This window comes from Orcinus orca, chromosome 1 (assembly GCF_937001465.1).
Source record: "Orcinus orca chromosome 1, mOrcOrc1.1, whole genome shotgun sequence".
NCBI lineage: Eukaryota > Metazoa > Chordata > Mammalia > Artiodactyla > Delphinidae > Orcinus > Orcinus orca.
Genome location: NC_064559.1, coordinates 155,501,888 through 155,517,881, shown reverse-complemented (window position 1 = coordinate 155,517,881; position 15,994 = coordinate 155,501,888). Strand labels below are relative to the sequence as shown.

The window sequence follows — 15,994 nt, the reverse complement described above, 5'->3', positions numbered from 1 at the left end:
ACTTTGGTGCAAGTCAGTAATTTGACTGATCTTTTCCACAGATCCTTTGACTTCCATTTAAGACTTGAAAAAAGTATTCCATTATTATAGCAGCTAGAAATTCTCCTTCTTGTTGGTAAGTAAAAACTATCCTAGGAAGGGATGAAATTGGGTTTACAATCTAAAGTACTGTCTTTGTTCTTGAGAAAACAATTTTTTCCCCAAAAAACCTATGAGAAAAAATTAGAATGCTTAAACTTTTCTGATAACATACTTGAGCAGTTTTTTATTTGAAGCAGAACTTTGTTCATCGGATGCTTTTATAATTGATAACATTTTTTTGATAAAGTTCAACCAGTCTTGATACTGGCCTTATAACCTTTAACTACACATCCCTTTCATGTTCCTTCTCTAACAATCCTAACGAGACACTTTTCCTTTTTCTATAACCACCCCAGTGACCAAAAGAATCTTTGAACCATCTTTCTGTCTCTGGCTAGTTGCTTTGCTCCAAGTCGAAAACAAAACTGATGTGTGCCCACATTGAATCTGAGAGGTTTGCTCTAACACACTGTAAAACTTACATCGGGTGAGAAAAGCCAGGCAGCCTGGGTTTCCCTGGCTCTTCTCTCCCCTTACACCTTTGACAATGTTGCCTAGCCCTACACTTCAGTGCTTACACTTACCTCCAGATTTTATATTGAGCCAATTTTTTACTTTAGAGCTCCTATCTTATTTAGTAACCACTCTTTTACAGAGCAGTCTCTGACATGTTACACCTCTGGATGCATCACCTAATCTTTCACTGAGCTGTTCTCTGTGCATGTGGTATAACTCTGAGTTGGCTGCAGACTTCTTTGATGCCTCTGGAAGCCCTTTGGTGGTAATAATACTAATATTAAAAAGCCAACGTGGAGGGTATATTATGCTCCAGACACAATGCTAAGTAATTTACTGGCAAAGTATTTAGAACACTGCTTAGCACACAGTAAGCCATTAATAAAGATTTGTTATTAGTACTATATATAGTCCTATGAACTTGGTACTATTATCTTCCTTTTGCAGATAAGGAAGCTGTGAGTCACAGAGAATTACATAACTTGTACAGGGTCACTAGAACTCATGAAGTGGCAGAGACAGAACTTGACCCCAGTCTGTTTGACACCAATATCTATCTATGTTCTTAACCATTACAAAACATTTGGCTAAATACTCCCACACTAATCGATCTGATTTTTGCTATAATACCCTTGTAGTCTTCAGAGCAGTGTAAGTTATACTCAAGACAGGTTTTACTTTGGAATTCTTTCCTCTTTTAAAATTCAACTACCTCATAGATATACAGAATAAGGCACAAGCATGTATCTCCCTGGAGAGTTTCATTTTGAAATTTCAAGGCCATTGAAGTATGTGTCCGTAGGGAGAACAATGAGTTTTTCAAAACTTCTAAGTTGCTAAGGAACTGAATTTTTTTCATCTGTTAATATGGTACTTCAGTTAGCTCCTTTAGTTATATTTTCTTCAGTAGTTCTCAGCCACCAATACCTCATAGTTGCTCTCATAGAAAGAACTAGACTATGACAAGGGCTGGGCAATATCAAAAGTTCATGGGTATATTTATACTATAAATAATTAATAATAGTATTAGAGACTCAGCCTTGATGGTCTAATGCATCATACTTCTTAAAATTATTTCATTCGCTGCTCAGAATTGTTCTGTGATGTAGTGGCCTTTCAGTCACGTTGCCGGATGTTGTCGCCTAGGGTTCTAGAGAGGACTTTCCTCCCCTGCCCATCTCCTTTCTTTCTCCTCTTGCCTCCTAAACTCCTCCTGCCCTCTCCTTCCTTGGCCCTCTGAGGGCTAAGCCTGCTTGAAAGGAAACGAGAACAGCCAGACCCCGGGGCTTGGAGCCCTCTTAACGGCTCCTGGATCCCTAGGGACCAGTCGGGTGACAATCTCAACCCAAGCAGCTGGGGTGTCATAACCCTTTCCACTTAAATAGCAGCACGGCGCCCCGACCCCATCCCTGGAAGCTGCGTAACCCTGGGCTCCACCCACCCCTCGGGCCGGAACCCGGCACGTTTATCTCCCGCCGGATTCCCACAGGAATGAACGAATGGGCTTAACGGCGACTACGGATGCTAGAGGCGCTTGGCGAGAAAGGTGTCATTGAGAAGAAAGTTGGTTTCTACAGGGACTGCCGTGGGCGGCGCGGTGGCTCACGTGTGCGCTGGGCCCGAGGACGCGCCGGCGGCGGGATTCGAACGCCGAGCGGAGCTGCGCCCCGCGGTCTGGTCGGCGGCGGCCCAGGTCCGAGTGGGAGGAAGCGGCGCGCACAGCTGGCTTCCGTCGGGCTGAGGCCTCCCTCCCCGCCTGCTCCCCTCTCTCCCGCCTCCCGCCCCAGAAATTATCTCAAGCGTTGCCAGTGCGATTCCAGAGCCCCACTCGGGTGGGTTCTTTTGTTTCTTTGTTTTAATGACAGTTCCCAGCCCTTCGGCGTGTCATGCGCGATTAATTCTCTGGCTCTTTTGAAGGCAACTGGGGTGATATTTCTTCTGCATCATCCTTTTGGGGATAATTGTTTATGATGTGACGTCAGCCGGATTGATTTTTCTCTCCTGAATGAGAGAGAGAGAGAGAGAGAGAGAGAGAGAGAGAGAGAGGGGGGCAGAGACAGAGCGCGAGAGAGGGTCACAGATGTGTGCGGAGGCCACAGATAACTGACATTTGGAATTCCTTCAGGGCAAAGGGAGATAGCAACGGGAGCTTGAAAGTGTGCAGCCAAGACTTCAGGCTGCACGGAATAATTAAGAAGTTTTTCTTAAAAAAAAAAAAAAGAAAGAAAAGAAAAAAGAAAAGAAAGTCTCCTCCGCAGCGAGCCACTTAGGTGCTCGTTTCATGCCAGCGTCCCCGGTTAAGGTGGCAGCGTCTGATAATTAATCTCGGGTACCCAGACGCTGCAATAGGCTTAAGAAGACGAAGAGGAGGGGGGGGGGGAAGTGCGTCACCAGGTGGGGAAGGGGCTGTGCATTTGGTGACAAGAGGAGGGGATGGGGGTGGAGGGGAATGGGGACGGGAAATAGGTTCTGTGTGCTCTCCGGGGGTATTGTGTCAGGAGATGCAGGCTGGCTACCATGTGACGCGGTCCAGAGCTGAAGGGATTGGCCGAGGCAGCGCAGGCGGTGCAGCTTGGCCGGCTTGCTGTTCCTCTCCCTTTCTCTCGCAGCATCTTCCTGGGAGCCTGTAGGTGAAGCAGCACCACAAGCATCCATGGCCTATCTTTGGGGTTAACACTTGTCTCCTTTGGCTTCAGCATCGGACAGAGCAGATCTCTCGACAGCAGCAGCAGCGTTGTGAGGACTTAGCTGGGACCTGGAATCGTATCCTCCTGTATTTTTTCAGACTCTTTGGAGATTAAGGAATGCAATTCTGCCACCATGATGGAAGGTAGGATGCTTTCTGCTGTGGTTGACTGGCTTCAGGCAAGGTTTGGGCAGAACAGTGTTGAATTATGTGTACAGTCTGTGTTTGTGGCTGGTCTAGAACCTGGTTGCCAGGATTTGCAAGCAGAAATTCTGCAGTTTGCTTGCAGCGGACCAGGGCTCAGACTAATGGAATCAAACCACAGGGCTTCTTGTTTAGCTCAGAACCTACAGAGCTTGCCTAAAGTGCTTGCAAGGAGCTGAGATAGAGCTAGCAAAGAGCTTGCAAAGCAAAGAAGTTGGGAGAGAAGATAAGGTTTTCTGCTCTGGGTTCCTGGGACTACACTGATTAAACATTTACAACGGAAACTTGTCTTCTGAAATTAACATTAGGAGAGGTCATTGACAGAGTTATGCATGCTGTCATTTTCGGTGAACTGTTTAAAAATTCTTGTAAGATATTTTTATCTCTGCAATTTACATCATACTGTTGGGGTGAGAGGTGCAACAAATTTAGTCCATAAGCTATAGTTTTATGGGGCTGTCATTGCAACAGAATAAGCAATAGGAGGAAAATATCTGGGACTCTTGGCTTCTGATTAGGGGTCTTATCAGGTTAAAAAAAAAAAAAAGAATTTTTGTGCTTCCTAAATGTGTTCTCCATGCAATGGTTCTTAGCCAAGCATCAAATGATTACTTAACTGATTACCTTTTTGCATTCAATTTTAAGTGTAAGGAGGAACTTTCCCTGGGGAGATATTGTTTAAACTCTATTTTATTCTACTAAATTACCCTTCTAAGCTTGAGATGGTGACAACCAAGAGTGCCTCAGAAAAGCAGCAAGCTGATTAGGAAAGAAGCAGGCAGCCCTACCCTGGCTTTGATTTTCTGTTTTCACACTACAGGATGGTGCAAAACTCCTGGCCTTTCCTAAGATGACAGGCAGAAATTTGTCCCCAGCCTGGATTTCACAATGCGGAATCGAGTGCATAATGGGTCTCAAATCAGCCATGAAAATGGCAGAGAGGCCACCTCTTAAGCCAAGGTCTGTCTTACAGATTTTAAACATTCCTTAGAAATTTACCAAAATGGAATAAGAGGAGAATGATTGCAAAAAACAGAAGCGTTGCCTGTACTTATTTGGCAGAAATGAATTCTTTTTGCTTTCTCTGTCATCATGTCAAACATTGTTAATGTGATTTGGGGAGTGAAGAATTCTACAGTCATGGCCCACAGATTTTAGAAAATAGCCTGAAAAGAGAGATTGGGTATCATTTTGCTGTGGAGACTGGTCTTGTTTGCAAAGGGCTCTCAAGCTAGTTTTTTAAATATAGGCCTAAATAAAGTGAGATTACTAATGCTCTAAGATCAAATCATTTTCATTAATTCAAAATGAAATCCAAAATGGATTTAACCTTTGAGTAACAAGGCAAAACAAACAAGAAAGAGCATTACTGATGAACTTTTCAATTAGAAGCTCACGTGGATTACCCCCTTCAGAAAAAATTTGTGTCTACAGAGGTACTAGGTTTCTCCAGCTAAATTTCACGTAGCATTTCTTGAGAATAAATCTGCACACGTTCTGATTAGATTTTAATCTTACACGGGGAAGTGGAAGAGCTTTCCTTTTACTTCTTGCCTTATAAACTATGGACTTAAAGTATCTTTGAAGGAAGTAATATTTTTTGATGCTTATTAATGATTCTCTTGGTAATATTGTCTATTGTGCCACCCCAGAATGTCAGTTCGAAGCCCTGTGATAAGCTTATCTGAGCTGCCTACACTGAAATGAGAACTGTAACAAAGACATGTGTTGGAGCTGAATTAACACTATTGCTCTGCGTTGACCAAATTTATCTAATGAAGGATGCTATCTGAGCACTGTTATGAATTAAAGGTGACACTAGGGGTGCGGTGGCCATCCATCAGATCCTTGCAAAAGAAATTGGATAGGTGTTTCCAGTGGCTTAAACATTTAAATGAAACTAATAATTTTTATCTACCTATAGCTCCTACTTAAATACTATTCAAGACTTATTATCTTCACGGTTCAGGGACTTTAGAAAGGCTGGTGGGAACCTTAATCAGGAATCAGTTTGCCTATCAATGGCCTTCCAACTTAGTTGCCAGCCTTTTTGGCAATATATGCATATTTCTGATACTGCATCTCAGAATTTCACCTCTGAATTGCTCTTACTCTGAAAGTGTGTTATAGCAGTTGTCATTTCCACTTAACTCTTCCCTAGAGGAAGCTAGGCTTCCATCTATCATGATAGCCTTGGAAAGATAAGAAAGCCCCTAAAAAGCACCCTGAAATCCTGTCATGGCAGCCGTCTGCCAAAACGTCAGTGGGCTCTGAGAATGTGTCACCAAACATCCAGATAGGTAACATGCTGTCTTCTCAATTAGTTCATATGCCACACACACACACACACAACACAGAGTTGCACACGCATATGTCATCCACACATATACAGTATTTTAGAAAGGGAGAGAACCCACATTTGCATTTGTGTGTATATATTTCTATATTTACTGAAGTGTTTTAGTCCAGTGCTCAGGAAAAGCATGGCCATGGCAACTTTTCAAAGCTACTTCTCTACTTTGTGTAAAACAAGAGTAAACAAATATTCATCAGAACGGCTTATGGTTTAATTTTGTGTTCTCATTTTGATGGAACAGGATATAAGCTCCATTCATTCAATGCCTATTGGAAATTCTGGCCATAGAAGAGAACTGTTACTACCTCCCCAGTGATTCAAGTATCACAGAAGGCAGTGAAGTACTTCTGCAGGGACCTCAAGCACGTTATCGGTAGTTTGTGGCTCCATGACTCCTTTCAAATATTTTTCTTTTAAAAAGTATATTTTAAGGGACTCGATTTGTTGATTACTGCATTCTTTATGTTTTGGCAGTGGTTAGTATTGGGTCTTTCCTAAAGAATGCCCTGTGATGTGGAGCCTTATGTAGTATGACTGTGAAGGGAAAGAGGATGAGCAGAGGGAATTATTTGCTAAAGGGCATAGATGTTGGCCAAGCTTACAGTGCAGTCTGTGTGATTAGGGCAACTATTCAGGGATTCTGTTGTTTTTCCTATATTATTACTATTAAAGTTTGAAAATGACCTTTTAGCTACTTTTTTTTAAGATAAGTGAAACTAAGTCAGGGTTTCCAGGGACATTTATTAATTTGTAAGGCAGTCTGGGAAATTTTCCCTTGTGTGGAGGAACTGGACTGGAAGTGCTCGTGTTTTCAGTTCCCTATTCAGGCTCTTAGGTGTTTTACTGGAAAGAAAAGTTTAGGGGCAGCCAGTAGTTTCATCCTATAAATAATTTTTGAAGTTAACAAGCATATTTTAAGGGTTTAATTGCAATGTGCAGAGTAATTTAATTAATTTTATTATTTTTACTATTCACAATAACCTGCAAGTAAATGTATTCTGCACTGAATGCTTCTGCAGTACTTTTTCTAAATTGTAAAAATAAAAACTAATACATTGAGGCAGAAAAATGGGAGGATGGATTTCGGACCCAAGTTCATTTAACAAGAAAGCTCCTATTTTTGATCCCTCATAACGTTTTAAATATGAACTTTTTCTTTTTACTTTGTATCAAGGTGGGTATATTAATCTGATTGAAAGCTAGGCCTTAAGTTTCTTTGGTTGCATCTGTCTCTCTTTTAAATGTCAGTACTCACAGAATCATACCTCTCAATTCCTTGTTAATACCTTTTACCTCCAAAATCAATATTTAGAAAAATTTAAACAATTCTAGATTAACTGATCTTCTGTTGTGGCAGTGAACCTTGTAACAGTAAAGGCTTTTCTTTACCCTATCTAGAAATGAAGTTTATTTATTTGGAAATTTCTTTGCTGTAATCAAAAAGGAACGAAGCATTTTGAAGCTGGAACTGTTCATTTTCTAGTTAGCTAAGAAGTTTTAAAGCGAATGCTTCTCACTCTTCTACCAGTTCCCTTCCCAGAAATGGTGATGATATTTTGGAAAATCTTAAGCATGCCTATGAGATTATAATATATATTCCATCCCTTATGTAATTTCTCTCCTTCCTAAGGGGCTCAGGGCTGGAAACAGCCTCCTGTTATGTATAAATTCCCATCCAATTCCCAAGGCCAACTTTAAATCTCTAAAAAGAACATGTAGTCTTTTTAAAAAAAATTAACTTAGATAAACCATGCTAGAAGACTGTGGATAATTCTTTCTGTTGGATTTGGCACATACACTATCCATGTTTCAAATAAACAAGTTGCAGGAAGTCAGCAACTCAATTTTTATGTTCCTGGGTTTGTTTGGGATCTGATCACTTGAAACAAGTTTTCCTGTAGAAATGATGATATAAATGATGGTTGCATTCTTTCAGTAATCCATCAAAGGCTGTTAACCTGTTATCTACCTGAAACTAAATATTTGCCGTGAAATGTATAAAGAACATGACAGTTACTATAGTAGTTAGCCAAAAGAGAACAATGGCATTAAATGTATTTTCAATTTCTAATGTTGCTACTTGAGGGGAAGAAGGTTTACTTAGAGGACAATGAAGAGATGGAGAGAAATTTTGAAGGGTTTTTTTTTTTAAGTATTTTTAGAAGTTTTAGAGACTCAACACTGGATTTTTCAATTATGTTCAATTTTACGTCCATACTTGTGGCTTACCTATTTGCAATTCAATTTTATCATATCTAATGCTGTTTAACTGTGACCACTTTATGGAAACTCACAAATGGAATTAAGAAAGAGAGAAAGATAATTGTAAAGGAGTTGAAAAAGTTAAGGGATTATAATGGATGTGAGCTCACGCGTCTAAAAAGTCTCTGAGGAGAAATTAACTGGAGAAGAGATCATAGGTAGAAGGGAATTAGGGAGCATGCTAAGTGCAGGATTCCTTTGAGGAGAAAGTAGGGTGTGGGGCAGAGGTATTGGATCTAATGGGTTTGTGCACTGACTACCTAATATTTCTATGGGCTTAGGATGGCTTGCTCACCAGCGGAAGAGCTTTGGGGAAGGAGGTGTAGACGTGGGGAGGAACGAATCTCCATTCTTGGAACATGTATGCCATTTAATTGTACCTACAGGGTGTTAGAAAGATATTCAGTATCTCTATTTAATATTTTCTATCATGTTGCTTCCTTATTTAAAAAAACTTCAATACCTTCTCATTTCTCTTAAAATCTAGAGCACACAGGAGCCGGCACGCTCTGGCCTTCTGTGCTTCTTCAAGCTCATCTCACGTGGCACTTAACACCGACAGCCTTGCTGCCTGTCTCAGAGTGTCTAGAACGAATACTTTCCTGTCTCAGGGCTTTTGCCCTGCCTAGAACACTCTTTTGCCAGCTCATGGAGTAAACTGATTCTCTTGTGATCCCAGCAATACTGCCACCTCATCAGGAGGCCTTCCCTACCATCCTTGTCATCCCAAGCTCCCAGACACACACCCTGGGCCCTGAGTCCATCTCAGTGTCCTCTCTCTCCTAAGAGCTGTATTTATTATTCATGGTTGTTTAATGGTGTATCGGCTAAATCTCTCACTCAGAGGTAAGCTCCATGAGGGCAGGAATCTGGTCTGTCATCTCCCCTCTGTATCCTTAGCTCTTAATGCAGAGTGGATGCTTAGATGTTTGTGTATTGACTAAGTGAGTAAAACCTGATGTAAATGACTCTGATGACTTCATAGTTTACATTATAAGGTATTATTTGGGGCATTATGGTGGATATAAGAAAAATAAATTGCTCAAATTTATGTTCTTGCTGGAGAAACAAAATCTATAAACATGAGATAACTAGGGAAAAGATATGTGTTATGGAGTACTAATTGTAAGATACAGATAATACCTTTTGAGAAGCAAAAGAAGAGAAATAGTCCATTTGAAAATATGTACTCGAGCTTAAATTATTTTGGTGATTAGCTCCAAGGAAATGATTTCATACTGGAAAAAGACAAGTTATAGCAGAGCTATTCAAAGACATTCCCAGAGGCATTGTTGTCAATATCCTGTACATATTGTTTTTTCTCTTCCTTCTGCTTTCCTTGTATTCCTGCCTTCCTTTCTCCATTTTTTTCATTCTTCCATTTCTCCTTTTCATTCCGGGGCTGTCTTTCTTTTTCTCTGGTTTATGACCAGATCTGAAAATAATAGATTATAGAGCTAGAAAGTTTGACTTGGAATTTGGGAAAGTGTTTTTAAATAAATTAATGTATGTAAACTAGTGTACTGTTGTACAATGTATTTGTGCATGCAGTGGCAATGTGTTGGTATGTGAGGTTTTTCAGATGCCAAATTATTCTTGATTGGAGAATCTATGAATCTTAGAAACTCAATATGTTCTCTGAATTTGTGCAGACTGGATTTTTTGGGGTGAAAGAGCATGGACTCAGAAGTCAGACTTAGGTTTGAGACTAAGTGTTGTAACTTCTTGGCTATGTGTCTTGAGAGGATTACTTTACCTTCCCGGGGTTCTGTTTCCTTGCAAACAAAATACGAGCATTGATCTGTCATCCCTCTAGAACTTCCAGCTCTAAGAGTCTCTGGCATTTGCTGAATGATTTGGATTCCACATATTCACTCCCTCCAAGGTTTAAATTCTAATGATTGACTCCTCTTCATACTACTTCAGAACATACCTTTGCTGACACAAAAAAAGATTCAAATATATTACTCTCTGCTTTTATTGGTTTATTCTTCCTCTGCTGTCCTTTTGCACTTATGCTACAAGTTTGTCTTACATCTTTGCTGTGCTAGAAGACAAAAGTGCATCTATGCAACCCTCTTATATAGCTTTTAGCATAGAACTATTTATGTGTCCATTAAAAATTGTATATTGAATGAATACTAGGTGTTAGGCATGGTTCTAGGTGCTAGAGGCTCAATAGTGAATTAAAACAGATTCCTGCCTGCACGGAGCTTCCTGTTTGGTGCAAGAGAGACATGAAAAAATAAAATAAAATGCATAGTACATTGGATGGGGTTAAGGGCTTTGGAGAAGAGACGAGTGGAGAAAGGGGATAGAGGAAGTAGTGGAAGGATCGGGGCAGATGGGGTTGCAGTTATTAAATAGGGTGTTGATGGAAAGCCTCGCTGAGAAGACATTTGAGCAAAGACTTGAGGGAGTGAAGGGAGTGAGCAGCCAAGTAATTACCTGGAGGAGCAGTCTAAAGAAGCAGGGGGAAGAGCCAGTGAAAGGCTCAGAATGTGGGCGGAACAGCAAGGAGGCCCGTGGGTCTGGAGCAAAGGTCGGGGGAATGTTCAAGAGAGGTACTCAGAGAGGTAAGAGCAAATAGACACCTATGAGCCCCTTTCTCTCTCTCTTTTTAAAAAAAATTATTTATTTTACTTATTTACTTTTGGCTGCTTTGGTTCTTTGTTGCTGTGCATGGCTTTCTCTAGTTGTGGCGAGCGGGGGCTACTCTTCGTTGTGGTGCGCAGGCTTCTCATTGAGGTGGCTTCTCTTGTTGCGGAGCACAGACTCTAGGCGTGCGGGCTTCAGTAGTTGTGGCTCGCGGGCTCTAGAGAGCAGGCTCAGTAGTTGTGGTGCACGGGCTTAGGTGCTCCGCGGCATGTGGGATCTTCCCGGACCAGGGATCGAACCCGTGTGCCGTGCATTGGCAGGCGGATTCTTAACCACTGCGCAACCAGGGAAGCCCCCTTTCTTTTTTTTTTCTTTTTTTTTTGGTTGAAATATAGTTGACTTACAATATCATATTAGTTTCTGGTGTACAACGTGGTGATTCAATATTTTTATAGATTACTCACCATACAAAGTTATTGTAATATTATTGACTATATTCCCTGTGTTGTACATTACATTCCTATTATTTATATTGTATAATTGGTAGTTTGTACCTTCACCTATATCACCAATACCCCCACAACCCTTCCCTCTGGCAACCACTATCTGTGAGTCTGTTTTCTGTTTTCTCATATTTGGTTATTAGTTTTGTTTTTTAGATTCCACATATAAGTGAAAACAAACAGTATTTGTCTTTCTCTGTCTGACTTATTCCACTTAGCACAGTACCCTCCAAGTCCATCCATGTTGTTGCAAATGGCAAGATTTCATCCTCTTTCATGGCTGAGTAATATTCTATTGCACGTGTGCGTGTGTGTGTGTGTGTGTACATATATATATATATGTACACACACACACATATGTTTATATATACATACATATATAAACATATTATCATGTCTTCTTTATCCATTCATCTGCTGAGGGACACTTAGGTTGATTCCATATCTTGACTATGGTAAATAATGCTGTGACGAACATTGGGATGCATATATCTTTTGGAATTAGTGTTTTTGTTTTCTTCAGACAAATACCCAGGAGTGGAATCGCTGGATCCTTTCCAATGGTAGGAAAGCCAGTTTCCTTTTGCAGAAGTCACTCTACACGGGCCTGTGTTATCCATGTGTCAAGCAACAGGTGGGCATTCAGAAGCCTGGTATTCTGATCCTAGTTCTGTGACTGTCTTTTGATGGTTCCTCTCAGACCCATTCTTCCCCTGTATTTCAGGAAGTGGATGCATATCATGCTCTTACCTTGGCTTATGGTTTCAAGCCCAAAGTTAGAGCTGAGAGTTCAGCTACAATTCTAGTCTTGAACATTTCCACACAAAAGATAGAGCTTCATGATAAGGTGATATCAGAATCAGAATTCACAATCAATTCATATCAATTCACAAATATTTTGACTATGTATCAGAGGCTTTTATTTTTATTTGGTTCATATACATTTCTATTATGTACCAGGGCTAGTATTTTAGTATTTCTTTTAAAAGGCCCAGAGTGACCCATGTCTCATATCTTTACAAACAGTATAAGGAAGATGTTACCTAACATGTTATCTAACATGTCCTATCTAGCTTAGGACATTGTCCTAAAATTATGTGGCACTTGAACATACTTCAAAGTTTCCAAAATGTTTCATTCATTTAACAGGTATATCTGGAACTTTTTCCTTAGTCTCATGTGCAATTCTAGGCCCAGTGAATATGATAGCAAAAAGGGGCAGCTGTAGTTGCCATCCTCAGAAACTCAGAGTCTAGTATATATTATCACATACCCTGTACATATTTTATTCTACACTATCTCTGTGTGGTAGGAATAGGCATTACTATCTTCATTTCAAACAGGAGGCAACCAGGGGTCAGTGATGTTAAGTGACTTGTTCAAGGTGACCACCCTACCAAAAGGCAGAGCCAGCATCTATTAGCCAAACTTGAATCCTAGTCAAGTGTTCTTTGTTTGTTTAATGCTGTGATTGGAACATCCTGCTCAAATCTGAAATTGTTTGGCCTGGGTCTCTGGCTGACAAGCCAACAGCAGATTGTCTAAATTTGACACGGTATTTCAAGAACCTTCTTCAAAACTAAGCAAGTTAATTTTATTATCAGGTCATGAGCCTTTAGAACAGCCACCATCCTGAAGAAGGCTACCTAATGCAGGAGTGTTTTAGCCCAATGGGCTCCTTTCAATGACACTGACTGGTTCCTCGAATTTTATGACGGGAAGGGACATGTGATATCACTAAGCCAGTGGACTTTAAACTTTCACAGCTTACATTCTACAGAACACTTTATCAGAAAGCCTGGCTCCCACTATGAACAAAAGCCCTTTCTCTCTGAGAAGGACAGCTCGGTGTTCACTGACATTCCGTGAAAGCCTTGACCATTATCATAAAAGCGTGATGGTGTGTGCTACCCTGGAAGATTAACCAATCTAGTCCAACCTCATTTTGCATTGAGGAAACCAAAACCAAATGAAACAACCTTCCCAAGGATTTTTATTCTCTCTGTAAGAGGGCAAGTCAAAGTTTATTTTAGTAATGATTCCAAAAATGTGAATAGACAAAGACTTGGAACCTGTGGTGTCTTTCACGTTCAAAGGTGCTGGGGCTGATTGGGTGACTGCCCAAAGACACACAAATGAATGTGTCCCCAGGGCCATCGCTCTACTGAGTAAGCATACAATGGGGCCATTTATAGCTGCCTCCTGGGCTGCCATGGCTCCTGCATCTGCTGTTGGTGAGTCAGGGCCATGTGGAGGGAAGGACCAGGACCTGAAGAGGCTGTACCTCCTGAGTAGCTATGTGACCTTGAGTGAGTTCTGGACCTGCTTTGGCCTCACCCTCCCCATTTGTAAGGTAGCAATAATGCTGGTTCCCTCCCTCAGAGTCATTGTGAAAATCAAATGAGGTCATCAATATGAAAACATCTGAAAGGGTGTGATGCAAATGCCAGTTACTTTCTCAGATGGCTCTCTCTCAGCTTGTTTGTTACATGTGGGTCTGTTAGCATTTGGTGGCTAGGCACTACTGCTTGCTATTTTGCTTTTCAAGTAGATTATTGCTGCATCTCTTTTGCAGAGAAGGCTTATAGATTTCCCTCTTCTCTTCATACTGTTAGTTACTAGCATATTCTATCATCCTCTATTCTCAGTGTCCATGTGCTATGCTGCCCCTTTCTTGAACATGGCAGACATCACTAATCAATCATAGTCATCTTCCTGTCCGGCCTCAGCACCTATCTCAACATCACATTCCAGGCCACCTCTGCCAGTTGATTGAAGTTGGCACATGAGATGATATCACTTTTCTCTCCCTACCACGGGCAGTTTCCGTAAGTTGAAATACAATGCATAAAACTAGAATACTGGTGTTCTAGCTGTGCACCCAGCCTTTACAATGCCCTTAGTGAATCACTGAAAAATAACATGTGAAAAATTGCTCACAGCCCTGGTTATGGTAGTAATAATAGGAAGTGGTCTGTAAGCCTTGTAACAGGTAGGACCCTACTCCTGTGCTGTTGACCTTAACCATCAAGTTTCTCTTAGCCTCCTTGTGCCCCGAATTCGAAGAACTGTGTCTACCAAGTAACCAAGCCAGAGTCCTTGTTGGGATTTGTTCCTGACTCCTCCTTCCTGCCTGCCTTGTGTCAGTAGGTCCTCAAGAACTGTTGATATCCTTCCTGAAGAGCTCCTGACTCTGTTCTCTCTCTTTCATCCCCTGCTATCACACCTGACAAGGCATTGCTGCCTCCATCTTCCAATCCATCCTCCTCACAGCCATCAAAGAGCTCCCTTTCCTCAGCTGCCTTTGATTGTTCCTCATGCTTCTAAGATGAGGTCCAAATGCATTCGTGTTCTGTGCAACACTTTCACACATGGGCCATGTTACGCCCTCATGTCTCACTGCCCCTGCCAAACAAAAGTGCCTTGCCTTCTCTTTCCCTTGTATATGCTGTCCCTCCCCTTCTCTGTGTGGTAACGGTCTGTTCTGATCATTCAAGGTCAAACAAAAGCAACCCCTTCAAGGAAGCCTTCCTATAGTCTCCCAGGTTGATGGTGAGATGCTCCCTTCCTTGTGCTTAATTCTCAATTCCCACTCTCCAAGGCCAAGTAGCAGAAGGTTTAAGAGCCCTGGCTTTGGAGTCAGACTGACCTAGGTTAAACCTCATGTGTGTGACCTTGAGAAGCTAGTGAACCTGTTTTCTCATCTGGAAAATGAGAGTGATAATAACAGTATCTTTCTCATGGGTAATTTAATCACATAAAGTTCTTGAGGATTAAATCAGAAAGTACACTTTTGCACTCAGAGTTCTCTGGAGATACAGAACCAATAGGTGAGAGAGAGAGAGAAAGAGAGAGAGAGAGGGAGAGAGAGAGAGATTTTTAAGGAAATGGGTCACTTGATTGTGAGGACTGGCAAGTCCAAAGTCCACAGAACAGACTGGCAGGCTAGAAACTTAGGTGGGGTTGATGTTGCAGTCTTGAGGCAAAATGTTAAGCTCTCAATAAATATTAGCTGCTATTTTTTGTTCTTATGCCTACTTTGTTTGTGTCTCCCCCAAAGACCCAAGGACTCGGCTAGAGCCAGGACCATGTCTTACTCATTTTTGTATTATCACTGTGTGGCCTGTATAAGTGCTAAGTAAATATCAAGTGAATGAATGAATCCTGTCGAGGGATAACAGACTCTTTGGAGGATATTCAAGCCACCCAGTCTATGGCTATCATGAGAATTAAATGAGTTAATATACATAAAACATTTGGAAGAGTATTTGCTCCATAGGAAAGACTTACTCAATTTACTCTGTTGGGCACATAGAAGGCTCTAGCATGGTTTCTGGATGCCAGGCAGTACCCCGGGGGACTGTGTTCTCTCTGCTCTCCCCAAAGTACCCGTCTGCTGTGTAGGCTCACTCAGGTCAAAAGCCACACTCTGGTTCCAGGAGCATGCAGTTAATCTAGTATCTCACACATTCCTCCTGACGCTTTTAATTGTGTTCCTCTCATTTTAAGGAAGACTAGGTTTCATTGTAGAAAACTTAAAAGATACAAAGAAGATGTGAAGAAGAAATTGAAATCACCAGTAATCTCATTGTTACATCAATAAAATAACCAAACACAGTTACAACTTGTTGAGTGTAGAATATGGGTTTTGGGAACGGACAATCTGAAACTCTTTAAACCTCAGCAATCTTATCAGTAAAGTGAGTTGACATAACACCTACCACAAGACGGTGGGGAAATAAAATAAGATAATGTACAGACTGCACTTGGAACTTACCTGGCGCATTA

At 41.2% G+C, this 15,994-nt stretch overlaps 1 protein-coding gene across 23 annotated transcripts in view; it reads left to right on the top strand.

The window, feature by feature from the left end:
• The first annotated feature begins 2,852 nt into the window (after window positions 1-2,852).
• SGIP1 (SH3GL interacting endocytic adaptor 1) overlaps window positions 2,853-15,994 on the top strand; it is a 222,204-nt gene continuing 209,062 nt past the window's right edge. For 19 of the 23 annotated variants that reach the window (XM_033407538.2, XM_049698214.1, XM_049698235.1 and 16 more), the window contains exon 1: window positions 3,060-3,427. In XM_033407538.2, coding sequence (XP_033263429.1) covers window positions 3,418-3,427 — 10 coding nt within the window. In that variant the 5' untranslated portion in view covers window positions 3,060-3,417. Of the gene's footprint in view, window positions 2,992-3,059; window positions 3,428-15,994 lie in introns of those variants that run through there. The other 4 variants (XM_033407539.2, XM_033407537.2, XM_033407536.2 and 1 more) reach the window with 2 other exon arrangements.